The sequence below is a fragment of the Bufo bufo genome, chromosome 2, assembly GCF_905171765.1.
Source record: "Bufo bufo chromosome 2, aBufBuf1.1, whole genome shotgun sequence".
In the NCBI taxonomy this organism is placed as follows: Eukaryota; Metazoa; Chordata; class Amphibia; order Anura; family Bufonidae; genus Bufo; species Bufo bufo.
Genome location: NC_053390.1, coordinates 633994421 through 634021549, shown reverse-complemented (window position 1 = coordinate 634021549; position 27129 = coordinate 633994421). Strand labels below are relative to the sequence as shown.

The window sequence follows — 27129 nt, the reverse complement described above, 5'->3', positions numbered from 1 at the left end:
AAGGTGGTAAGTCCACTTCACTTCAGACTCGGTCAAAACTTCATGGCCTAAAAGTCATGGTATAGTTGCAAGAGGCCACCTAAATGTTTCTCTGTGAGGGAGGATAGAAGTTGCAGATAGACTGTTTTCCATAGAGTCACCGTAACACTGCAGTTTACTATTGTACCACTAGCCTAAAGTAGTTCCCACCCCAGTTGGATTTCAACATGCCCGATCCTTTAGTTTTTCGGGAGATGTCCGAACGTGTGCTTACCTGGCCAAGCATGCAGCAGTATTCGTGGGGTAGGGAGAGGTAGCTAAATGAGTGCTCGGGCAACTGAGTTTACATCACCGTTTGGCTTTTATAGGATCCTGTAAAAAAAAAGCAGATCCTGTTGCATCCATTTGAGCCATTTCCTTCTGAGATCCATTTTTTTGTTTTTCCCATCTGAAAAAAGGATCTCAAACAAAAATAGCTCAAACAGATTCCAACTGATGCAACAGTTTTTTTTTTTTTTTTTTCCTCGTGAAGGATTAGAAGAACTGGAAGCTAAATGGTGATGTGAACTCGGCCTCAACATATCTGCCAGTCTAATGCATTTGATTCCATGTGTATTTGATGCAATTTTTAACATGCCATATAATACAAGTAGAAGGAATGGTTTCCCTTCCGACAACCATGGTGACATACCCGAATAGTTTCAGGGTTCTGGTTCAATCCCCTTGTGCATGCCTAATATTGTCTGAATGTCCACCGATTGCATGAGCTGGATTATCGGGCTGCTCCGGTTTGCCCACCTATATAGCATAGAACAGTAGTTACACCATACACTAAATCTGTCACGGGTTACAACCAGAATGCTGTCTCGTTACCTGCTGTTCCTCACCCTGATTCTCACCCCTTTGTCGTTTTTGTTGCAAATGTACTTATGCAAAATGATTTATGTAGGTATAATGGAGCTTTCTGTGGTGATACAACTAACACTTGTTCCTGTTTAGTTAGGTTACTTTTTAGATGTCTGACCTCTATAGAAAGTAAACTAGCCATTTTTGGATGACAGGGGAAAAAAAAGCTGATTTAGGCTTATGCACACGACCGTTGTTTTACTGTGTCTGTTTTTCGTGATTTTCTGCGGACACATTGACTTTCAATGGGTCCGTTGAAAACTTGGCTAATGCACCTTTTGTCATCCGTGTCCATGATCCGTGGTTCCAGTCCGTCAAAAAAATATAACCTGTCCTATTTTTTTTCACTGAAAACTCTTCGTGGACCCATTCAAGTCAATGGGACCGTGAAAAAACGCGGAGGCACACAAGATTGTCCACGTCCGTTTTTTTTTTCCTATCGTTTGCATGGCAAGCTTGACTTACACTTTTTTTTTTTTTTTTACTTTCCTTCATGTCTGATGATCCTCCCAAAAAAAAGGAAGACACACGGAAACAAAAACGGATCACGGAACAACGGAACCCCATTTTGCGGAAGGGAAAACAACAACGGTCGTGTGCATGAGGCCTTAGGCAGTTTTTGTACGACCTGAATGATCAAGACAAATGACAACTGATAGCAGACATCTGTCCAAAAAGGTCATCGGCTGTTGAGGATTCATTTTAAAGGGAATCTGTCACCATGAAGATGCAGTGTAATCTGGTATAGAGCTGGAGGAGCTGAGCAGATGATAGTTTTATGGGATACCGTAGCTTGCTGCTGGCAGATTACAATGCATTTTCAGTGTGACAGGTTCCCTTTAAATTATGTCATTGATGTCAAGGTTCACAGACCAAGCATGTATGGCTAGGTTTAGGTTCTACATATTTGTCTCAGGTTTGGAGCCTAATATGGACCCCATTTCACATCAGTGGGGAGTCATCAGGGGCTGCTGGAATTTGTACAGTGGATCCAATGGATTAGATTCGCCCAACAGTAGTTGTGGAAAACACTAGATTTCAGAAGTTCTCCTCAGTGGGGGTCTATGCTCCCAACTGTCTAGAATCAAGGGTCTTCAGCACTTTCTATTTGTTGAGCGATTACAACTGTATGGACTTTATTTATGAGATCTTATGTTTGTACACTTTTTATGAGTTACACTTTTTGCCTCATTGAGATGCAGTTGAACTGAAAAGTTATGACATCACTGTCTATGGTAGTAGGCTAATTTTAATTTCTCAGCTATAACCTCTACTGCATAGTTCCTAAGCAGATTTGTATCTCCATGCTAACAGACTGCAAGCAAACCCTGTAGACTTTTATTGTGCAGTCGTCATTCTTTCTATTTGTCCCCTATGTTTTGCCAACATTCAGTAGATTAGCAAGAAGATATAAAAGTATCATGACTACATGGTCAGACTACAGAGTTTGTTTGTAGACTGTTGCCATGGAAATGTATAAGTCTGCATAGAAGTTATGTACACAATTGTATCAAAGTTTTGATCTATTTTTACATGCAGTTTGAACAATTAGTTTTTTTAAGTAGTCATCTAAGGATCAGCTGATCATAGTGACCCTTCACTAGGTCCCTGGTTATAAGCTGTAATCTTAGGGGCTACAGAAGGGCAAATATACAGTTCTATTAGAAATTAAAGGGGTTCTTTTAAACTGATGATCTATCCCCTGGATAGATCATCAGCATCTGATCGGCGGGGGTCCGACACCCAGCGGCCTTCTCTGTTTCCCTCAGGCCCAGTGAAGTCACAACTAGTATCACTAGCCTGTGCAGGGCTAAGCTCTCTTCACTTGAATGGAGCTTAGCCGTGCCCAGGCCAGTGATGCTAGTCGTGATGTCACTGGGCCTGTGGTAAAAAGCGAGAAGGCTGCGGTGCTGCTGCCAGCTCCGCTGCCTTCTCAAGCAGCTGATCGGCAGGGGTCCTGGGCGTCGGACCCCCGCCGATCAGATGCTGATGATCTATCCAGAGGATAGGTAATCAGTTTAAAAGAACTGTATAACCCCTTTAAAGTATTGTCCATGTGATGCATGGTTCTTCAGAGCAAGAAAGTCTTTAGGGTAGCTGCCCAATAAATAAGGGTTGACAACTGGAGTCCAACCTTGATTAACTCTGAATTCCCTAATGAACTATTTGAAAATGGACAAAAATGACCTTTGTTTCATAATCCATTCAAATACTTACAGGGTTAATCCACCTAAAAAGTGTTGTCCTTCTAAAGTATTTCAGCGCTTATCATGGCAAAACGGAAAAAAATAATAATTGTCAAATATATTCTAGGAAAGGTCAGTTACAAAAATATGAGGAAAAGGGGAAATAGTTGAGGAAATGAAATGTAGTCGGAATGTAAAGTAAAATACGGTAAATGGTTGAGGGAGAGAAGTGCACATCAGTTTGTCATTGAGAGGCATATTATCATTATTATTATTATATGGATAGAGATCATCATCATTATATGGATAGAGACAATTATCATTATAAATGGAAGCTGTGGTAATGTCATTCCTGAAGCAACCATAGGTAATATAGGGAAGCCTTCCAGGCCCCATGCATACATATATAACCAAATTCTGGTGTTTACTATATTTCTTCATTTTGCATAAGTATGTTTGAGTGCTCCTAGAAAATATGGAATGTTTTATCTTGGAGCCATGTCATCTTTACTCGCCTCCTTTAAAAGGTGATAAAGCGGAAGCCAGTGCAGTGTCTGAAACCATTGAAGAGGCTGTAGAAGCAGCCATTGAGGAGACTGCTGCTGAAGAGGTCACTGAACAGGAGGCAGCCCCAAGTGCAACTCTAGAGCAGGAGCAAGCAGCGGCCGAGGACGAAGCTGCACCAGCACCTACAGAGCAAGAGCAGGAGCCGGCACCAAGCACAGAAGCTGCTTCAGAGCAAGGTTAAAGCAAACATCTATGTACTAACATTACATTAGTCTGATTCAGACAATAAAAAAAAAAAAATGCTGTTACTTTGTAGTTGATAGTGGGATATTTAGAAATGAATTAACGTGAAGTGATCTGCATTTTTTTTAAAATAATGTGTACAAAGTACTGACCAAATCTTATTTTCAGGTGACTTGTTTTTTAGTATAATGGCAAATGTATATTGCAAATTTAAAAAATCCGAAGACTGAGAAGAAGGCATGTGCCACCAAAAAGGGATAATTTTTGGACATTTTCTAATTGAAAAAAAAAATTCTGACAGAGCAGTTAAAAACATGTAGCAGTTTTGCCAGCTCGGGCAGAAAAGTGGTGGGTTGTTTAGCTGCTCATATCTCTGGGTTGGTAGCAGCTGGAGATGTGGGCCTGGTCTTGTTGAAAGCCAGCAGAATCACAGTCAGAAATCAAGTCTGAAATAAATGTGGTAAAATCAGCATTTGCATTCACTGCCCTCCCAATTTCTAACAGCGATATCTTCCCATGTAGTGAAGATAATGGTGTGATTCTGGTATTGTTTGGAAGGCCAGCTTTCAAACAAGACAAAGACCATCTCTAGCTACTACCAATCTAGAGATATGAGCAGCTAAGCCAGCCCTCGCCCTGCTAGGTGGTTAAGCAGGCTGTTTATCATCAGCTGCTGTACATTTACCCATAGCCATATATGTCACTGTCACTTTGACATTGTCTCATTGTTAAAGGGCTTGAAGGGGTTTGGATACACACCTAAGAGATCTCAGAGTGTCATACATAACTTTTCAGGGCACACTTTCAATTTGGGCCAAATCGAATCTTCTATTAAAGTGGTTGTCTCACCTCAGACATTGGGGGCATGTCGCTAGGATGTGCCCGGAGCCCGCAAAGTGAAGGAGGGCACATCATCTCTCCATTCATTCATATGGGAGTGCCAAAAATAGCTAAGCGCTGCCTCAGCTATTTCCCTCAGCCCCATAGAAGTGATTGGAGCGGTGGCCACGTGCCGCTTGGCTATTTTCTGTGCTCCCATAGGAATGAATGGAGGCCAGCCGTTCATGCGCGGTGCACCCTCCTTCAATTTGCGGGCTCCGTTCTAAAGATAGGTGTGTGTTCCACCTCTGTGACCCACACCTATCAGACATTGGGGGCATATCCTAGTAATATGCCCCCAATGTCTGAGGTGAGACAACCCCTTTAAATGTTCCAGATTTTTGGCCACTCAATCTAGCTTCCTGCTTTTCTGTTTTGCAGGTCACAGCTAAGTAGGAAACTTAGAGGTTGTCCCATGAACAACACTTATGCACTAGCCACAGGATTAGCAATAAATGAGCTGTGGCTGTAAGACTTCCTGCACACGAACGTGTGCTTCCTGTTGCCGTATTGCGGACCGCATTTGCTGATCCGCAATACACGGGTGTCGTTCTGTGGCCATTCCGCATCACGGATGCAGACCCATTCACTTCAATGGGTCTGCGAATCCGGTGGTGCGGAACCCTACAGGAGCACTACGAAGATAGAACATGTCCTATCTTTTTGCGGAACAGCCGGATCGCGGACCCATTAAAGTGAATGGGTCCGCGATCCGCTGTGGCTGCCCCACGGACGGTGTTCGTGCATTGCGGGCCGCAGCTCGACCACGGGGTGCACACGTTCGTGTGCAGAAGGCCTAAGCTGCATAGCATATACTCAGCGTCTGGACTGTATTTCAGCATAACCTTACCAGCACACAATGGAGGCAAAGGGGTCAGTATAAAAAGAAAATTTTTCGAGCTAACCTCCTTATTTGCATGTAGTACTACAGATAATAGGCCATAATCGGGGTGTCAGGTAGGGATCGACCGATATTGATTTTTTAGGGCCGATACCGATACCGATAATTTGTGAACTTTCAGGCCGATAGCCGATAATTTATACCGATATTCTGGGAATTTTCATTTTTGAGGAAAAAAAAAAATTCCTACACAAATCTGCTGAAAATTAATATGTTTATTGTTAATGTGTATTTTTTTTTTATAAATCTTTTTCATTTATACTTAATATTTTTGTGTTTTTTTTTTTTTACTAACTTTTAACCCCTTTAGGGACTAGAACCCTTGTCCTATTCCCCCTGATAGATCTCTATAAGGGTGAATAGGATCTCACACTGTCCCTGCTGCTCTGTGCATAGTGCACACAGCAGCATGGAGCTGAACATGGCAGCCAGGGCTTCAATAGCGTCCTGGCTGCCATGGCAACCGATCGGAGCCCCAGGCTTACACAGCTGGGGCTCCGATCGGAGGAGCAGGGGAGAGGGGATCCTGTGGCCACTGCCACCAATGATTAATACTGGGTGGGTGGGGGGGGGGCGCACTGCGCCACCAATGTTTTTACTATTGGCCGGGATTGGGATGGGGGTGGGGGGCGCACTGCGCCACCAATGATTAATACTGGGGGGCTTGGGGGGGGCGCACTGCGCCACCAATGAAGATAAGTCTATCGATCATTCATATACAGGAGGCGGGAGCTGGCTGCAGAATCACATAGCCGGCTCCCGACCTCTATCAGCGGTAGCTGCGATCCGCGGCACCTGAGGAGTTAACTACCGCGGACCGCAGCTATTGCTCATAGAGGCCGGGAGCCGGCTATGAGATTCTGCAGCTCCCGCCTCCTGTATATGAATGAATGAAAGGCTTATCTTCATTGGTGGCGCAGCGGCCACAGCCCCTCCCCTCCTCTTATGTTCTATCCCCTCATTGGCGGCAGCGGCAGCAGCAGCACAGGGGGAGGAGACACTGCTTCCTTCTCCCCTGTGCTGCGGAGGGAACACAGAGAGCGCTGTCAGCAGCGCGTTCTGTGTTCCCCATACGTTATCGGTATATCGGCAAAATAGATGCCGATACCGATAACGTTCAAAATCCTCAATATCGGCCGATAATATCGGCCAAACCGATAATCGGTCGATCCCTAGTGTCAGGCTGCCTTTAATCATTTTGTAGAAATTGATTTGCACCAAAAAGAAGGCACAGCTTAGTCCAGGATGCAAGATCATGGACCTTAGTAAGTTTGGGACATTAGGGGGAATTTATCATGAGTAGAATATTTGAAGTCCGTTTTGCTTGAGTCTGTGTTGAAGTACTTTGTGTCACATTTATCAAATGTCACAGGTTGTTTGATAAATTTGGCTAGTCTTTAAACCTAACATTTCTGTCTAGAAAAGCTACTCCAGTTTTCCTACTCCACCCTCATCCTGGAGTGAAATTGTGACTTTAAAAAAAAAAAAAAGTTGCAAAGATAAATCTGGAGTGAAACTCATTAACATTAACCACACCCACTTTTTCACCTATATCACAAAACTGTAGTGAGTGAAAATTTTGCGCAAGTGTATGTGAAAAGTCGGAAGTTTTTGCTCAAGCGTTTAAATTTTGAGCAATCACGTGCAAAAAAAAGTAGCAAAAGCCCTATTTTGCGACTTTTTGATGCCAGAATTTTGGAGTGAAGGTATGATAAATCAGGGCCATTGTGTTTTCCCTATTAAAGTAAGTCTGGAGACTTGCCACATTAATGCTTGGGATAGGGCATGCTGTACTCTTCTCTAAAAAAGGTATCCAGCACCAGGATAAAACCATAACCTTATTCTCATTGATTGAAAACACTCCAGTGGCATATTATAAGTTGTCAACACGTTTTGATCAGCAGATCTTATGACATAAAAAGCATGGATTTACAACTCTTTAAGGCCTCATGCACTCGGCTGTTGTTTTGGTCCGCATCCGAGCCGCAGTTTTGCCGGCTCGGATGCTGACCCATTCACTTCAATGGGACCGCAAAAGATGCAGACAGCACTCCGTGGTCCGCAAAAAAAAAATATAACCTGTCCTATTGTTGTCCGAATTTTTGCAGACAAGAATATGCAGTTATATTAATGGTTGTCCGTGCGGTTCCGCAAATTCCAAAGTCTGTGCGGAACGCAAAACACACAACGGTCGTGTGCATAAGGCCTAACAAGCAGATCCAACCCCCACTGTGGACGCAAATTGAAAAACTTGACATTTAATGAATTTAATGTTTAGTCCCAGTGAGGGAGGATCATTATACACACTAACATAAAACAAATTGGAACATGAAAATCAAGATACATGGTAGTGAACAGTGCAAAGCTGCCCAAAAGGGACATATACATATATGCAAATAGAAATATGAACTAATTCCCTTTCAAAGTAAAAAAAAAAAACCAAAAAAAAAACCGAGGGTTCCAGATGCGCGTAGACCGGTTCAACTGTGGATAAAGCTACACTATATAATTACTTAGTATTGCCGCAAATGCATAAAAGGTGATCCTTAAAGTGTAACTGCCATTCTATTTTTGTGTGTGTAATGTATAGGGGCAGTGATGCTTACCATTTTTGGAATATACTTTAATTACTGAAATCGTACATTTCTATTAGAAAAACACCTCTAAAGTGTCCCATTTGTAGCCTTCGTAACGCTCCTCTGTCTTCTGTTTACATAACAGTCAGTGTTGAGCAGGTCTCCACTGTTATGTAAACAGAAGACAGGAGTGTTACTAAGGCTCTAAATGACCACTTTAGAGCTATTTCTTTAATATAAATGTATGATTTCAGTAATTAAAGTATATTACAAAAATTGGTAGAAAAAGCTGGGCACTCGCTAGTGCTTGGAACAGCACAATAATTTAATGTACAATAGGAAATACAAATAAACATACAATAAATGGCAAATCAATAAAATCGATAACATACAGTAAAATCTATACCATGCGATAAAATATAAAAATATCGTAGGGAGGATCGTCCTGGACTGAAAAATGTTCTAAATAGTCTCTCTTTCTTTGATATGAGAATCAAATTTCATGGCGCGTGTGCGGTGTCCCGCTACACAGGCCCAAAGAAGCGTGTTCGAAATAGAAACCACAGCGATCTTGCAGGGATATAGCTGTGCCGTATAAAGCCGTTAGTCCTGAGACACTAGTGTTGTAACGAATACACTTGCGTGTCCACGATTTCACCCTTCGATTATACCACACTTATTCGCATCACACGCTGACCTGCAGACATCACAACACAGGGTCATTACCAACCGTAAGCCGTACAGGAGCTCCGTACAGTATTAGAATGTATTGGCTCCGATGAGCCGAAGTTATTGCTTCGCGTAGTCTCGCGAGACTTCGCACAATAACTTCATAAATTAATTTGTACTGTAAAAAACATTTCCCGAACTCGTGTTCGGTTCCAAGTGATACCTTAGAACCAAACACGAGTTCGGGAAATGTTTTTTACAGTACAAATTAATTTATGAAGTTATTGTGCGAAGTCTCGCGAGACTACGCGAAGCAATAACTTCGGCTCATCGGAGCCAATACATTCTAATACTGTACGGAACGCTTGCTCCGTACAGTATTCAAACGAAGTATTAAAATAACATTACCAAAATTATTCCAACATAAAGTAGACATATGGTGAATGTTAAATTAGAAAATAGTAAATTTTTCCAAATTTACGGTAAATTTTGGATTTTTTTTTATAAATAAAGGTAAAACATATTGACTCAAATTTATCATTAACATGATGTACAATTTGTCACAAAAAACAGTCACAGAATGACTTGGATAAGTAAAAGAATTCCAAAGTTATTACCACATAAAGTGACACATGTCAGATTTGCAAAATTAGGCCTGGTCAGGAAGGGGGTAAATGGCCTGGTCTGGAAGTGGTTAAGCGTCTTTTGGTGCAGCATATGTAATAAAGGCTATATTCCATACATTGGTTCATAAACCACATGATCCAAGTACTCCTCTACCTCAACACTATATGCAGGGGTCGGCAACCTGCGGCACTCCAGCTGTTGTGAAACTACAATTCCCAGCATGCTCCTTTTATTTCTATGAAAGTTTTGAGAAGAGCAGAGCAAGTATGCATGGTGGGAGTTGTAGTTTCACAACAGCTGGAGTGCCGCAGGTTGCCCACCACTGCTTTATGCCATCTTGGTGTCAAGTATAACGTCATGCCAAAGCATGCATATTAGTAAACTGGTCCTATGAAGTTGCACACTACTCATATTTAAAGGGAACCTGTCACCTGGATTTTGTGTATAGAGCCGAGGACATGGGCTGCTAGATGGCCGCTAGCACATCCGCAATACCCGGTCCCCATAGCTCTGTGTGCTTTTATTGTGTATAAAAACCGATTTGATACATATGCAAATTAACCTGAGATGAGTCCTGTATATGAGATGAGTCAGGAACAGGACTCATCTCAGGTTCATTTGCATATGTATATTTATTTGCAATAAAAGCACACAGAGCTATGGGGACTGGGTATTGCGGATGTGCTAGCGGCCATCTAGCAGCCCATGTCCTCAGCACTATACACAAAATCCCGGTGACAGGTTCACTTTAAAGGGGTTGTCAGAGTTAATGCATTATTATTATTTTTTAATGTAAAGGAGCTAAACTTGTACTCACCGTCCCAATTCCCCACCCCCTGTCACTGCTCTGTCCTTCCCGCTGGGCTTTCTTTTTCTGACTGATTTGTCTGTACTCTGCATGTGACTGATGCAGCCAGTCACTGGTCTCAGCGTTCTCATGCCATGGTATAAGAGCATAATATTGCTGCAGTTGGAGGGAGGATGAGTATATGAGAATGGTGAGTATGAGTTGTTTTTTTTTTTAATTCTAATAAAATAAATAACTCTGAGAACCTTATTAAGGGCAGTTTTCAGAATGTAGGGTTAGTTCTGACAAATGCAGTGCAGGAAAATTCCAGTGGAATTACAAAACATATTCCGTTATGTCAGCTTCCTTTAGCTTTCCTTTGTCAGCTTTTGGACCTGACAGCATGCATTAGTTAACGTTCTGCCACTGGCACCCTGACAGGTCCCAGCCCATTGTCCGAGAGCACTGGTGTGCACAGTGATTTCTAGCGTGAATCCTCACCCATTGCACAATTACCATTTGTAGTGATTTAGACTGATCTATTCATCACAGTATTTGCTTCTCTATAATCTACATTGGCACAATGTAGGTAGTTAGTACAAATTATAAGGAATCCAGCCATATCAGTGATATGAAATTGAATATCTTTGCAGATATTTTAGTGTGAAATCTGACCCCCTCTGCCTCCATAATAATGACAGACCATAAAACCGTGACAGCTGCAGATGTCCTATAATACAAGATGAGATAATTTACCTAAACCATGATCTTAGGCCTCTTTCACACTGGCGTGTGCGGCCTGTTGCTGTATTGCGGCCCGCAGAGTTTGCTTGAGAGTTCCTGCCATGTACAGTTGGGGCCAGAAGTTTTGAGACTGGCAGAAATTTGGGTTTTCACAAAGTTTGCTGCTTCAGTTTATATGGTGGCAATTTGTATTAACGGTAGATTGTTATGAAAAGCGATTAATTGCCAAGTCATTCCTTGCCATGAAAAATTACTTAAAATATACTAGTATTACAGCCAGCCCTTTGTCTTTTCATTTGTCTAGAAAATAGCTTTTAATCATATGTTAATTACCTCGATAAGGAGCCCAAGGGGCTGTCCCTCCGGCCGTTGGAGCCCAGCCGCTCCCATTATCTCGGAGCCTAGCACCGCCCCACTGCTAATTTATTCACTGCTCATCGCTAGCGTAATGTGTTTGTTGCGCCCGAGACTCGTGTAAGTGTTCGCGCAGTGTCCTGGCATCAGCCTCACAGAACAAAGTGCGCATGCGCCAGCTTCGCTCGACCCGGAAATGAGCAAGATTTCGAGCGCAACAAACACATTAGGTAGGCGATAAGCAGTGAATAAATTAGCAGTGGGGCAGTGCTGGGCTCTAAGATAATAGGCGCGGCTGGGCTCCAACGGCCGGAGGAACAGCCCCTTTGGCTCCTTATTGAGGTAATTAACATATGATTAAAAGCTATTTTCTAGACAAATGAAAAGACAAAGGGCTGTAATACTAGTATATTTTAATGTAAATCGTGGAGACTGATGTGGTGATGTTAATAGCTCAGTAAGTGAAATCCAGGTGACAGTGTCCCTTTAACCCGCTGAACCCGGACATAACCTCCCCTTCACACATTTAGCCTGTATCAGTGGAGCTTCGGAGCATTTGTTGGTCTTTAGCGCTGCCCTAGCCTGTAAAACAGCCTAGGCAGTGCTAAAGGCCACCCATTTGTGCCGGTGACTCACTGGGCTCACTGCTAGGCGGAAGCCTTCGCCTAGCATACTGAAAAAAAGCCGGGTATGTCACCATCAGGAAACAAAGAGCCCTTGCCCTGCACTATGCATCGGAGCAAAAAATACTCTGATGCTCCACTCATACAGGCTAAGGCTCCATTCACACGTCCGCAAAATGGGTCTGCATCCGTTACGCAATTTTGCGGAACGGGTGCGGACCCATTCCTTCTCTATAGGGACGGAATGGATGCGGACAGCACACAGTCCGCATTTTCGGTGCGCGGCCCCGATCTTTGGGTCAGCAGCTCCGCAAAAAGATAGAGCATGTCCTATTCTTGTCCTCAGCTTGCGGACAAGAATAGGCATTTCTATGGGGGTGCCGGGCTGGTGTGTTGCGGACCCGCAACACAGCACGGACGTGTGAATACAGCCTAAATGTATGAAGGGGAGCTTATGTCCGTATTCAGCTTTGAACCCGGACAAGCCCTTTATCACAAAATAACTTTACTCCAGTCCTCTGCAGTCCAATGCTTGTACTTCCTGTCGAATATAAGTCTATTTTTCTTGGAGACAAGCTGCTTCTTTGCTGCCCTTACTGACACCTGGCCATCTTCCAAAAGCCTTCACCTCACTGTGCGTGCAGATGCATTCACACCTGCCTGCTGTCATTCCCTGTCAGAATCTGTGATTTCGAATCCAGATGTGAGCTTAAAGGGTCACCTAGATTTTAAAGTCAATCAATTTGGAAAGAAAAAGGATAAAAGAAACAGAACTTAATACGTTACGAGACAGTAGGCCTGTTGCCTGGGGGTAGCAGAAAAGTCATCCAGTTCATCAAAGGGGTTGTCCCCCAAATAAAAGACCAAGCTAAAGGGACACACACCTTAAAGAGGTTGTCTGAGTTATTTTCTTGTTCTTTGTATGTTTCTAACTCGGCAAATGTAAGGACTTTACCATGCACTTACTGCATCTCCAGTTGCTGCTTTCTCAGATTGCACTGGTGGTCTCTCCCTGCTCTGATGATGTTTTGTGCACAAGCCTGAGAGAACAGATATGTGTCTCTACACGAGACGTCACTGTGCTGGCCACGCCATCCTGCACTGCCGGCTGCTGCTTATTGCTCTCTCTCTCTGGATTCTTGAGGAAAAACATTAACCCCTTTAGCAGCACAGCCTTAGGGCTGAAGGCTTTACTGACTAGCTGCAGGCAGTGAGGAGACAAATGCTGGGCACAGGAGCTGACAGAGGAGTTCTGCAGAGCATTGCACAAGAACAGGTAGGGGGAAGATCCTGTGTGTATCAGCAGTGTCATTGCACAGCTAGGACTTGTAGTCCTACACATACAACATGCTGCTGAGTATCCCAGCAGGCAGACATGTCACTCAGGACAGCACTTGTATTCTCTCCCTTTACGGGGCAGGGATTGTTGTTATTGCAGGTAAACAAAGGGCCAGACGAGAACCAGGGAAATGAGAAAATTGATATTTTTTGGCTAAATCTTGCTTATCTTAGTTATATATTGCTGGCCATCAGATTTACAATGCTATATATTTTTTTTTCATAACTCAGACAACCCCTTTAAGAAGGTCTGCAGATTCCCCCACTAGCCCCCATGCCTTTGATGAGTCTAGTGTTTATGCTAATGGCCTTTTACAACCAAGTTTTAGGAGGTCAGTTCTTGGCTCAGATTCTGTCCACTAAGATAAATTTTCTAGTGGGCATCATAGCGACTTCATACCACTTTTATCCAACCCGTCATAATATATCTGCACACGTGCATATCAAACATGGAGGGGTTGGAGACTGTACGGGGTGCGTTCTTTAATTACAATTTGCGGACCGCAAAAGACTTGGGCCCCTTTCACACGGGCGAGTATTCCGCGCGGATGCGATGCGGGAGGTGAACGCATTGCACCCGCACTAAATACCGACCCATTCATTTCTATGGGGCTGTGCACACGAGCGGTGATTTTCACGCATCACTTGTGCGTTGCGTGAAAATCGCAGCATGCTCCTCTTTGTGCGTTTTTCACGTAACGCAGGCCCCATAGAAATGAATGGGGTTGCGTGAAAATCGCAAGCATCCGCAAGCAAGTGCGGATGCGGTGCGATTTTCACGCACGGTTGCTAGGAGACGATCGGGATGGGGACACGATCATTATTATTTTCCCTTATAACATGGTTATAAGGGAAAATAATAGCATTCTGAATACAGAATGCATAGTAAAACAGCGCTGGAGGGGTTAAAAAAAAATAAAAAATGTTTTAACTCACCTTAATCCACTTGTTCGCGTAGCCCGGCATCTCCTTCTGGCTTCATCTGATCTCTGTGCAGCAACAGGACCTTTGGTGATGTCATTCTGGTCATCACATGATCCATCACCGTGGTAAAAGATCATGTGACGTACCATGTGATGACCGGAGTGACGTCATCAAAGGTCCTGTTGCTGCACAGAGATCAGATGAAGACAGAGGGAGATGCCGGCATCGCGAAGTGGATTAAGGTGAGTTAAATTATTATATATATTTTTTTTTTTAACCCCTCCAGCGATGTTTTACTATGCATTCTGTATTCAGAATGCTATTATTGTCCCTTATAACTATGTTATAAGGGAAAATAATACAATCTACAGAACACTGATCCCAAGCCCGAACTTCTGTGAAGAAGTTTGGGTTTGGGTACCAAACACGCATGATTTTTCTCACGCGAGTGCAAAACGCATTACAATGTTTTGCACTCGTGCGGAAAAATCGCGGGTGTTCCCGCAACGCCCCCGCACATTTTCCCGCAACGCCCGTGTGAAAGAGGCCTTACAGTCATGTAAATTTAGCCTTACACAGGGTTTTCTATCAATCACTGATAACACCTTGACCATGTACAAATGAAGTCAGAAAAATTAGAGATTTCCAGTAAATGTATATATTAGATGTTTGTTATGTTTTTTAACAAAATATTTATAATTTTTTTTTATGTATGATAGTTACAGTACAATCAGATTTTGACATGGGATTTCACGTTATTGTTTCAGAGTAAAAGAAAGCATCAGCATAAATCAACATCACATTAACTCCCCCTTATATTAGATGTTTTACCGAATCTTTCCCCATAAAACTATATATCAATCTGCTCAGCTCCTCCTGCTCTATGACATGCTGCCTGAAGATTGCAGTACATTTTCTGGTGAAAGGTCATCTTTAAATGGTTATCAAAGATGGCCACCCAAACTATCACAATTCATTAAAGGGGTTGTCCAAGTTATTCTTTTATTGTTTGTATGTTTCTAAACAAAAGTAATGTATTTTCGATTAACTTCTTCCACAGTGTCACATGACCTGTAACATCAGCTTCTTTGCCTGCTCTAATGGACGTTCTGTGCACCAGCCTAGGGCTGCAGGAGGGAGCAGTCCTGCCCTGTACACAGAACGTCATTGAAGTCTGATCTGTTGTCTGTGGTTGGAGGGCACGGGTCATCACGACCCATGTCTGAGGGCTTAGCTGGATCCATCAGCTGAGAGCTGTCAGGCATGTCCAGTCCATTCAGAAGGCATAGTCATAGAAACATAGAATGTGTCGGCAGATAAGAACCATTTGGCCCATCTAGTCTGCCCAATATACTGAATACTATGGATAGCCCCCGGCCCTATCTTATATGAAGGATGGCTTTATGCCTATCCCATGCATGCTTAAACCCCTTCACTGTATTTGCAGCTACCACTTCTGCAGGAAGGCTATTCCATGCATCCACTACTCTCTCAGTAAAGTAATACTTCCTTATATTACTTTTAAACCTTTGCCCCTCTAATTTAAAATGGTGTCCTCTTGTGGTAGTTTTTCTTCTTTTAAATATGCTCTCTTCCTTTACCGAGTTGATTCCCTTTATGTATTTAAAAGTTTCTATCTTATCCCCTCTGTCTCTTCTTTCTTCCAAGCTATACATATTAAGGTCCTTTAACCTTTCCTGGTAAGTTTTATCCTGCAATCCATGTACTAGTTTAGTAGCTCTTCTCTGAACTCTCTCTAGAGTATCTATATCCTTCTGGAGATATGGCCTCCAGTACTGCGCACAATACTCCAAGTGAGGTCTCACCAGTGTTCTGTACAGCGGCATAAGCACTTCACTCTTTCTACTGCTTATACCTCTCCCTATACATCCAAGCATTCTGCTGGCATTTCGTGCTGCTCTATTACATTGTCTTCCCACCTTTAAGTCTTCTGAAATAATTACTCCTAAATCCCTTTCCTCAGATACTGAGGTTAGGACTGTGTCAAATATTCTATATTCTGCCCTTGGGTTTTTACGCCCCAGGTGCATTATCTTGCACTTATCCACATTGAATTTCAGTTTCCAGAGTTCTGACCATTCTTCAAGTTTTCCTAAATCCTTTTCCATTTGGCGTTTCCCTCCAGGAACATCAACCCTGTTACATATCTTTGTGTCATCAGCAAAAAGACAAACCTTACCAGCGAGGCCTTTTGCAATATCACTTATGAAGATATTAAACAAAATCGGTCCCAGTACAGATCCCTGTGGAACTCCACTGGTAACATGACCTTGTTTTGAATGTTCTCCATTGACTACAACCCTCTGCTGTCTGTCACTCAGCCACTGCCTAATCCACTCAACAATATGGGAGTCCATGCTCAATGACTGCAGTTTATTGATAAGTCTTCTATGTGGGACAGTGTCAAAAGCCTTACTAAAATCTAGATATGCGATGTCTACTGCACCTCCACCGTCTATTATTTATTCACCCAGTCAAAAAAATCTATAAGATTTGTTTGACATGATCTCCCTGAAGTAAACCCATGTTGTTTTTCATCTTGCAATCCATGGGATTTTAGATGTTCCACAATCCTATCCTTTAATAGGGTTTCCATTAATTTGCCTACTATTGATGTCAGACTCACTGGTCTATAGTTGCTCGATTCCTCCCTACTACCTTTCTTGTGAATGGGCACGACATTTGCCAATTTCCAATCTTCCGGGACGACTCCTGTTACTAATGATTGGTTAATTAAATCTGTTAACGGTTTTGCCAGCTCACCACTAAGCTCTTTTAATAATTTTGGGTGTATCTCATCAGGCCCCTGTGACTTATTTGTCTTCACCTTAGACAGCAACTGTCAGCTGCCAGTGTATATGGTTTAGGGTCCATTCACACATCCGTGTGTGTTTTGCGGATCCGTAAAACACGGACAGCGGCAATGTGCGTTCTGCATTTTGCGGACCGCACATTGCCGGCACTAAGAGAATATGCCTATTCTTGTCCGCCATTGCGGACAAGAATAGGACATGTTGTATTTTTTTCAGGATCGGAATTGCGGACCCGGAAGTGCGGCTTCACAATTCCGTTCCGCAAAACGCGGAATGGAATTGCGGATGTGTGAATGGAGCCTTATAGGAACATCAGTACTGATGTCTGAGAAGTGGGTGGGGCTTGTCAGTGTGAAGCCATGCCCCTTGCACATTACTGGAGGCAGAATGGCTTAGCATTAACTTTTAAAACCGGAGCAGAAGAGAAATTCCATTCCCGGTGAAAGCTAACAGGGTGGGGGGAATGGTTTACTGGACAGGAACAAGTGAAATACTTTGTCTGTGTAAATGGAAAAAGCAGCAAGATGCAAATGACCAGAAGAAATACTGTCTGTGTGAGGTCAGTGACTACTGGGAAGAACTGGTGGCATGAGAAGAGCCACCTGTGTCAGCTGAGAGAACCAAGGCACTGCAGGAGGAGGGGAAAGGAAGTCTTAGCTAACACCCCCAAATATTCATGAGAAAGACATCACAGAATGTTGTTACACGCCTCCGCAGCTCTGCAACTGCATGTAAACAAAGGGCCAGAGCAGCACTAGGTATGTGAGTAAACAACATTTTTCTTTCACTAGACCTCACTTATCTAATGTATAGATTCCTGAGTGTCATTTTTTTTCTGTAACTCGGACAAGCCCTTTAATTGAAAGAACATTTGCCATGCACTATAAATATTGCTTCATATCTTACTAGTTTGACAAATAGATGTATCAATATGTATAATTCTCTCATATTTCTTATAATGAGAATGTTTAATATTAAAGAGGATCTGTTCGCTCTTCTGACATGTCAGTTTTAGCATGTATACCCCATAAAAATAACATTTCAGTGGCATGTTCTCTTAGAATTCTTTGTAATGTTGTTCCTCTGTTATTCCTCTAGAAATGTAAGTTAAAAACTGGATGTTACCATTTCACTTGTAAGGGTACTTTCACATTAGCGTTATTTCCAGCATTGAGTTCCGTCCTAGGGGCTCAATACCGGAAAAGAACTGATCAGCTTTATTATAATACATTCTGAACGGAGAGCAATCCGTTCAGTATGCATCAGGATGTCTTCAGTTCAGTCTTTTTGCCATTTCAGGACGGAGAAAATCTTGGAGCATGCTGCGGTTTTATCTCCGTCCAAAAAGACTAAACACTTGCCGGAATGCCGAATCCGGCATTATTTTACATTGAAGTGTATTAGTGGCGGATCCGGCATTAAGTGTTCTGGCAAAACGGATCCGGCTTTTGCGCAGACCAAAAAAAATTCGAAAAAATTTATACCGGATCCGTTTTTTCCGGATCACATCGGAGAGATGTATCCGGCATTTCAATGCATTTGTCAGATGGATCCGGATCGGTCTGACAAATGCCATCAGTTCGCATATGTTTCTCCGGCAACGGAACTGCCTGCCGGAATCCAGTGGGAAAGTACCCTAAAAGAGGCATGTTCTTAGACAGTCTGACAATAGCAGCACTGTGTGGACAGTGTCATATTGTGTACTGACCCTGCTCCCCCAGTTGTCAATCAGAGGAATACAATTATTTTCTAAAACGGGTCCCCTTTAACATTTTTACCCATTTTGCAGTACTCTAAGGCTGGGTTCACACGGGCGAGATTTCCGCGCGGGTGCAATGTGTGAGGGGAACGCATTGCACCCGCACTGAATCCAGACCCATTCACTTCAATGGGGCTGTGCACATGAGTGGTGATTTTCACGCATCACTTGTGCGTTGCGTGAAAATCGCAGCATGCTCTATATTGTGCGTTTTTCACGCAACGCAGGCCCCATAGAAATGAATAGGGCTGCGTGAAAATCGCAAGCATCCGCAAGCAAGTGCGAATGCGGTGCGATTTTCACGCATGGTTGCTAGGAGACGATCATTATTATTTTCCCTTATAACAAGGTTAGAAGGGAAAATAATAGCATTCTGAATACAGAATGCTTAGTAAAATAGGGCTGGAGGGGTTAAAAAATAAATGGATAATAATTTAACTCACCTTAATCCACTTGTTCGCGCAGCCCGGCTTCTCTTCTGTCTTCTTCTTTGCTGTGCAGGAGGAAAATGACCTGTGGTGACGTCACTGCGCTCATCACATGGTCTGTCACACGATCCATCACCATGGTGATGGATCATGTGATGAGCACAGTGATGTCATCAAAGGTCCTTTACCCAGGTCCTGAAGAAAGAAGAGTAGCCGGGCTGCGCGAACAAGTGGATTAAGGTGAGTTAAATTAATTTTTTTTAACCCCTCCCGCCCTATTTTAATAAGTATTCTGTATTCAGAATGCTATTATTTTCCTTTAAAACCATGTTATAAGGGAAAATAATTACATCTACACAACCTTGAACCCAAACCTGAACTTCAGTGGTTATAAGGGAAAATAATAGCATTCTGAATACAGAATGCTTAGTAAAATAGGGCTGGAGGGGTTAAATAATAAATAAATAATAATTTAACTCACCTTAATCCACTTGTTCGCGCAGCCCGGCTTCTCTTCTGTCTTCTTCTTTGCTGTGCAGGAGGAAAATGACCTGTGGTGACGTCACTGCGCTCATCACATGGTCTGTCACATGATCCATCACCATGGTGATGGATCATGTGATGAGCACAGTGATGTCATCAAAGGTCCTTTACCCAGGTCCTGAAGAAAGAAGAGTAGCCGGGCTGTGCGAACAAGTGGATTAAGGTGAGTTAAATAAAAAAAATTTAACCCCTCCCGCCCTATTTTAGTAAGTATTCTGTATTCAGAATGCTATTATTTTCCTTTAAAACCATGTTATAAGGGAAAATAATTACATCTACACAACCTTGAACCCAAACCTTAACACCAGTGAAGAAGTTCGGGTCTGGGTACCACATTTAGTTTTTTATCACGCGCGTGCAAAATGCATTGCACCCGCGCAATAAAAACTGAACAGCGGAACGCAATCGCAGTCAAAACTGACAGAAATTGCGTACCTACTCGCGCGGGTTTGCCGCAATGCTCCCGGGATGCATCCTGAGCCAAAACGTGACGCCCATGTGAACCCAGCCTAATACTACTAAAATAAAAACAAACGAAGAAACTTTGCAATTTGTCTCAGAATTCTTCTATTTTGTGATTATTGCTTCTGTGCAAGCCTTTGTGTCTCCATAGACTTTTATTTTAACCAAGGCTAATTTTAAGGGCTGATGCACACGACTGTATGTATTTTGCGGTCCGCAAAGCATGGATCTACAAAAAAAATGGCTGACATCCGTGTGACATCCGTATTGAATCGTTTTTTTTGCGGATCCAGTCATTTCAGTTTTTTGCTGACCCATTGAAATGAATGGTTCCGCATACGGACCTGTAAAAAAACGGAACAGAAAAAAAATACGTTTGTGTGCATGAGTGCTAAAGTTGCTCAATTTTCATAGATGGATTGAAGCACTAAAAATATGAGATAATAAAAGAAATATAAAAAAATTCTTCAGGAAAGAAAACAAGGCTGTATAATCTTTCTGGGAGGGAAAGCAGCATTACTTTTCTAAGGCCTCCTGCACACGAACGTGCGCTCCCCGGGGCCGTGCTGCGGGCCGCAATGCACGAAGACCAACCGTGGGGCAGCCGCAGTGGATCGCGGACCCATTCACTTTAATGGGTCTGCGATCCGGCCGTTCCGCAAAAAGATAGGACATGTTCTATCTTTTTGAGGAACGGAATAACGGGACGAAACTCCACGGAAGCACTCCGTAGTGCTTCCGTAGGGTTCCGTTCTGCACCATTCCGCATCTCCGGATTTGCGGACCCATTGAAGTGAATGGGTCCGCATTCGTGATGAGGAATACCCACGGAACAGCGCCCGTGTATTGCGGATCCGCAAATGCGGTCGCAATACGGCAACGGGCAGCACACGTTCGTGTGCAGGAGGCCTAATTTGTTATGAGAAACATAGGTAATTCCTACTAAATGTGTAATTCCATATCTGTCCAGTGGAACCAGAGAATATTGAACCTGTTGTCGAAAATGTGGAAGAGACATCTCCTGCGCTTGAAGCAAGTTCTGACAACATCACTGAGGAGCCGGCATCAGTAGCTGAAGACTGGTCTGAACTTACAGCCAGAAAGCCAGAAGAGACTGTGGAGGAGAGTGCACCTGCAGCTCAAGGTGTGTGCTGTGATTCCTTTAGGGTATGACCACACAGAGTGGAAGTGTCGCGGTTGAAAAGCCGCCATGCTGCGGTCGAGTACTACGTGACTCTGCAAGCCTCAGCGGGCTCTAATTAAATTATTAGGACTGCACTGTTTAGTCCATCTGCATTGTTAGCAGCCGCATTCTTGCAGATTGTGGACTCATTCAAGTCAATGGGTCCGTATCCACAGCATGGAGTGCACACGGCCGGTGCCCCTATATTGCAGATCCGCCGTTTGCAAGCACATAGCCCTTACGTTCATCTGAATGCAGGGGCGTAGCTATAGGGGGTGCAGAGGTAGCAGTCGCTACCGGGCCTGAGGGGGCCCAAAGACCCTTGTGCTTATAAGAATACACTGGTATAATAGAAGGTGGGCTGGCTCTGTTATAGATTTTGCACTGGGGCCCAGAATCTTCAAGTTACACCTCTGGCTGGAGGGAAGGGGTTTCAGTTTTTGCCTCAGGCTGCAGGAGGGCCATGTGCTTCCCTGCCCCTGGCCACGAAGCACTGAGGGAACGGGGGCCCAAGCTGAACTCTTGCACCAGGGCCCATGAGCCTTTAGCTACGCCCCTGTCTGGATGAGTCCTTAGGGTGCCTTCACGTTGTATACTTTGTTGCAGAAAATTTCAGTGACTGAAAGATCAGTCCCATTTATTTGAATGCGGTTATTTTGATGGCAAGCACATGGATGTTTGCAGTCCCCATTCAAATGAATGGAACTGATTCTTCAGTCGCAGAAATTTTCTGCAACAAAATCTGCTGCATGTGAATGCCGCCTTACACAGCAGTTGGCAGAACACTAGCCTACAGCTATTTCTCTCTACGATTCCCCCTTCCCACCCCCATACACAGCCAGCATACGTTCTTAATAGGGAAAGAGTAATACGCCGCTGATAGACACCTTTGGCGGCTGCCTATCTCTTGTGAAACAAAAGGATTGGGCATGTTAACATCCAATAGCCCAATCCCCCTGACATCTGCTTCATTTAAAATTCAGGACACTCCCATACAGATTAGCAGGGAACATGAAAGTATGTTTCCTTCCATAGATCCATTAGGGCTTAGGGGGGCTGCCGAAAATTGTAATTGTTTCAGAGCTGGAACCTGTTACGTTTTTTTTTTTATCTGCAAGCAGTATGTTATATCACAGGAGGAGCTGAGCAGATTGATATATAAGTATATGGGATAAAAAAAAAAGCATTATAACTTGTAATTTATTCATTTAATTCCCTGCTCTTTCTGTGCTTAGGAGTCCAGTGGGTGGTCCTCCTTAGTGATTGACTGTGCATAGAGAGATGGCTGTCAATCACTCATAGGACCGCCCACATGACTCCAATGTCTAGAAAGAGAAGGGATTTATATGAATAAAATGCAAGTGACCGAGTCTGTACTGAATCTGGAACTATATGTTAGTCTGCTTAACTCGTGCCACAGAAAGGACTGCATGTACAATGTGACAAGATCCCTTTAACCCCTTTGCGACCTCTGCTGTAATAGTACAGGGGAAGTCAGGTCTGTAACATGGCGCCTGCTTGTGAGCACAGCAGGCGGTATAGCCCAGGGCTAATGCCTGTGATCGGCAGTAATGTTGACCCCAGGCATTTAACCCCTCAGATGCTGTAGTCAAATGTGACCACAGCATCTGAGAGCGCAAAACCCAGAAGCACTGTGCTAACCGGCCTGGAACAGCCCCCCACACGGTGATTGGGGGAACTGTTTATTGCCTGTGAAAGGATAGGGCCTGTCCGATACCTTTTAAATGTATATTCCAATGTAGCCCTACAGGTGGCAGCACTACATTGCAATATACTGAATGTTTTATTTATCAATGGATTTATTTCCATTGCTAAATAGAAGGGGCAATCTAAGGTTTGCATGATGTTGGGGCCTAAAAGAAAAGTAGAAACAAAAAGTTAAAAAAAAAAAGTTTTTTAAACTATAACAAAAATTAGAAAAATATTAAAATTTAAATACCCCTTTCCCCAGAATAAAAATAAGTAAACATTGAAAAACATCCGTACTATTAAAATATAAAAATATTTATCCCACATGGCAAACAGAGTAATGGAAAAAAAACATCAAAATGGTCAATTCAATTTTTTTTCGTCATTTCAGCTTCCCAAAAATTTAATAAAAAGTGACCAAAAAGTCTCAAACACTCCAAAATGGTATCAATAAAAACTACAGATCATCCTGCAAAAAATGAGCCGCCACACAGCTCCTAGGTCATCAATATCAGATTGGTGGGGGTCTGACTCCTGGCACTCTTGCCAGTCAGTTGGTTTTAAATGGCTGCAGCAATCATTTGAGCCTTGCGTCCTCTTAGGCGTTTACCTGCATGCCATCAAGATTGCAGCACCAGTGGTGCAGTGTTATTACACATTTCTCTCTCTTTCAAGGAAGGTGTAGTTACACAGCGCGCAGGTAGACAGTGAAGAGGATGCAGCATTTGTATCAGCACCGCAGCTTCTTCAACCAGCTGATTGACAGGAGTTTCGAGAGTCAGACCACCACCGATCTGATATTGATGATAAGTCATCAATATCCTGACCCTGAACAAACCCTTTAACTACAGTAGAGATAGTCGTGTGCGTGTGCACCCTCCCTGTTTACCTTTTTCTGGCTTGCCAAACAAGAGACCCTCGTGTTTTCCCGATAGATGGGACTCCCACTTATCAGGCATTTATGACATATTCTGTTGATACTCTATAAATATCACAGATGGGAGTACCCCATTAAGTTTTATTGTGGCCCTTGAAGTCTTACAATTTTAAATTGTGGCCCTTGTACCAGGAAAGGTTGCGCACCATATCTCTAATTCTGTGGTATGTGGTGCCGCACAAAGTTTGCCCAGCAAATGAATTCTCACACTTCTGCCTACAACTTGGAGAAGTTATGCTTTCATGTGCTTCTGCCATTTGCCTTTGGCTGTTCTGATGTGAAGACCACCGTGTAGCATGACTAGACTGCGCAGATTATTTCTAGTAGCACAATCATTCTACTTAAAGTCATCTGTCAATGGATGCTTGCCTTTGAAACTTGAAGAAAAACGTTATAGAAACAGTAATGGAGGCTTTTATGTAATTATCTGGTCCTTCTGTTTGCTAACCTGTATTTATATTGTGAATTGCCTTCATCTTAGAGAGTGAAGAGGCTGTGGGATCTGAACAAGCAACTACAAGCTCCTAAAGGTATTGGAGGCCTTTAAGCCTATTTACTGCAAATATCCACAGTTTTTACTATATTACTACATTGTCAGGAAGAGCACTTCAAGTGTATATTTATTACAAAAATGTAAGCCTTTTCATTTTATAAAAAACAAATAGTATAATAGCACGCATGCAAAATTATTGTGATTTCCACTTTAAAGGGAACCGGTCACTGATTTTGGGCTATTATCTGTTGTAATACAGCTGTGGTGAAAGGTTTTGAGACTGACACAGATTTTGGTTTTCACAAAGTTTGGTGATTCACTATTTTTAGATCTTTATGTCAAATGTTTTTATGGTATTCTCAATTACAATTATAAGCATTTCATACGTTTTTATTTAACTTTTATTAACAAATACATCAAGTTTATGCAAAGACTCAATATTTATAGAGTTGGCTCTTCTTTTTCAAGACTCCTGCAATTTGTCCCGGCATGCTGGATATCAGCTTCTGGGCCAAAGCCTGACTGATGGTAATTCATTCTTGCCTAATCAGTGATTGGAGTTTATCATAGTTTATGTGTTTTTCTTTATCCACCTGCTTCTGGGCAGACTAGATGGGCCAAATGGTTCTTATCTGCCGACACATTCTATGTTTCTATGTTTTTGAGGACTGACCACATGTTCTCTGTGGGATTGAGATCTGGGGAGTTTCCTGACCATGGACCCAAAATTACAGTGGGACATGGTGCTCCATCATGCTGGAAAAAGCATTCTTCATCACCAAATTGCTCCTGGATTGATGGGAGAAGTTGCTCTTGAAGGATGATTTGACACCATTCTTTATTGATGGCAGTGTTGTTAGGCACAATTGTGATTAAGCCCACTCCCTTGGATGGGAAGCCACCCACACATGGTCTCAGGATGTTGGCATGACACATAACTCACCTCTACTTCTCCAGACAATAATTTTTCTAGATAATCCAAACAGTCTGAAGGTTTCATCAGATAAATTAACTTTACCCTAGTCCTCTGCACTCCAATCCCTGTACTTTCTGCAGAATATCAGTCTGTCCTTGATGTTATTTTTGGAGAGAAGTAGCTTCTTTGCTGCCCTTCTTGACACCGGACTATCCTCCAAAAGCCTTTGCCTCAATGTGCACTCACATTCGCCTGAGCAAGCTCTACACTGGTGCTAACCCGATCCTGTAGCTGAATCATCTTTAGGAGAAGGTCCTGGCACTTGCTGGCCTTTCTTGGCTGCCCTCAAGCCTTCTTTACAGCAACTGAACCTCTCTCCTTGAAGTTATTGATGATCCAATAAATGGATGATTTAGGTGCACTTTTACAAGCAGCAATATCCTTGTCTGTAAAGTCCTTTTTATGCAAAACAATGATGACTGCATGTGTTTCCTTGGAGGTAACCATGGTTAACAGAAGAAGACAATGATTAGCACCCTCACCCCCCCCCCCCCCCTTTAAAGCAGTCTTCTCTTCTAATTTAATCAGAATGACAGAGTGATATCAGCTACCTTGTCCTCTTTTACACCTTTTTCTGAGCTAACCAGAAGATCGCTGAAATGATGTTAGCAGGACTTTCTGTGGTAGGACTTATTTTTGGGATTACGTTCATTTTCATTGCAAGCAATGATTTTGCAATTAATTTCAATTTCAATTAATCTAATTGCTCTTAATAACAATCTAGTAAATTGCAAATTGCTACCATAAAAACTAAAGCAGCAAACTTTGTGAAAACCTACATTTCTCAGTCTCAAAACTTTTGTCCATTAATGTAGATGAGTAGTACTGCGACAAAGGAGTCCAGATCACTAAATTTTAATTTACTACTGCCCCCCCTCCGCATTTTTGTGTAAATGTGGATCAATTTAGTCATCCATAGGCACCAGTCACACATGCAGTCTCCATGGAAGGTTTGGAAAGATATGCGAAATATAAAAGAAGGGCTGATACTTCTCCTTCTTACTGACTCCACCTGTGGATTTCAGAGTTAATGTTGATATGCCTAGTGGTCCACAGCAGTAAAGGGGTAAATGGTGAAATCCCTGGTGACCTATAAATAATGTAGTTTAGTGTGGCTGAAAGGTTATTATTACAATCTCTGGTAGTCTAGGGCAGTAAAGGGTTACATTTTTGGCAGAGTACAGTAGCGAAAGGTTTACTGTGAACATCACTGGTAGTCCAGATTTAAATATCTGTTGTCTGGTGGTTACTCAATGTCCTCCTGTAACAAGAGGAAAGTCAGCCCCTCTCAGGGGGATTACACCACTTCCTGCCCTGCACTAATAGATATATCTATAGACTGAACAAAATAAACGCAACACTTTCGGTTTTGCTCCCATTTTGCATGAGCTGAACTCAAAGATCTGAAACATTTTCTACATACACAAAAGACCCATTACTCTCAAATATTGTTCACAAATCTGTCTAAATCTGTGTTAGTGAGCACTTCTCCTTTGCCGAGATAATCCATCCCACCTCACAGGTGTGGCATATCAAGATGCTGATTAGAGAGCATGAATAT

At 42.8% G+C, this 27129-nt stretch overlaps 1 protein-coding gene across 2 annotated transcripts in view; it reads left to right on the top strand.

The window, feature by feature from the left end:
* The window catches only part of LOC120989978 (mitochondria localized glutamic acid rich protein), a 46063-nt gene that overhangs the window by 11837 nt on the left and 7097 nt on the right, over positions 1-27129 (top strand). Inside the window, exons 5-7 of one of the 2 annotated variants that reach the window (XM_040418459.1) lie at positions 3599-3814; positions 21240-21413; positions 24581-24629. In XM_040418459.1, coding sequence (XP_040274393.1) covers positions 3599-3814; positions 21240-21413; positions 24581-24627 — 437 coding nt within the window. In that variant the 3' untranslated portion in view covers positions 24628-24629. The remainder of the gene's footprint in view (positions 1-3598; positions 3815-21239; positions 21414-24580; positions 24630-27129) is intronic. The other variant, XM_040418460.1, reaches the window with a different exon arrangement.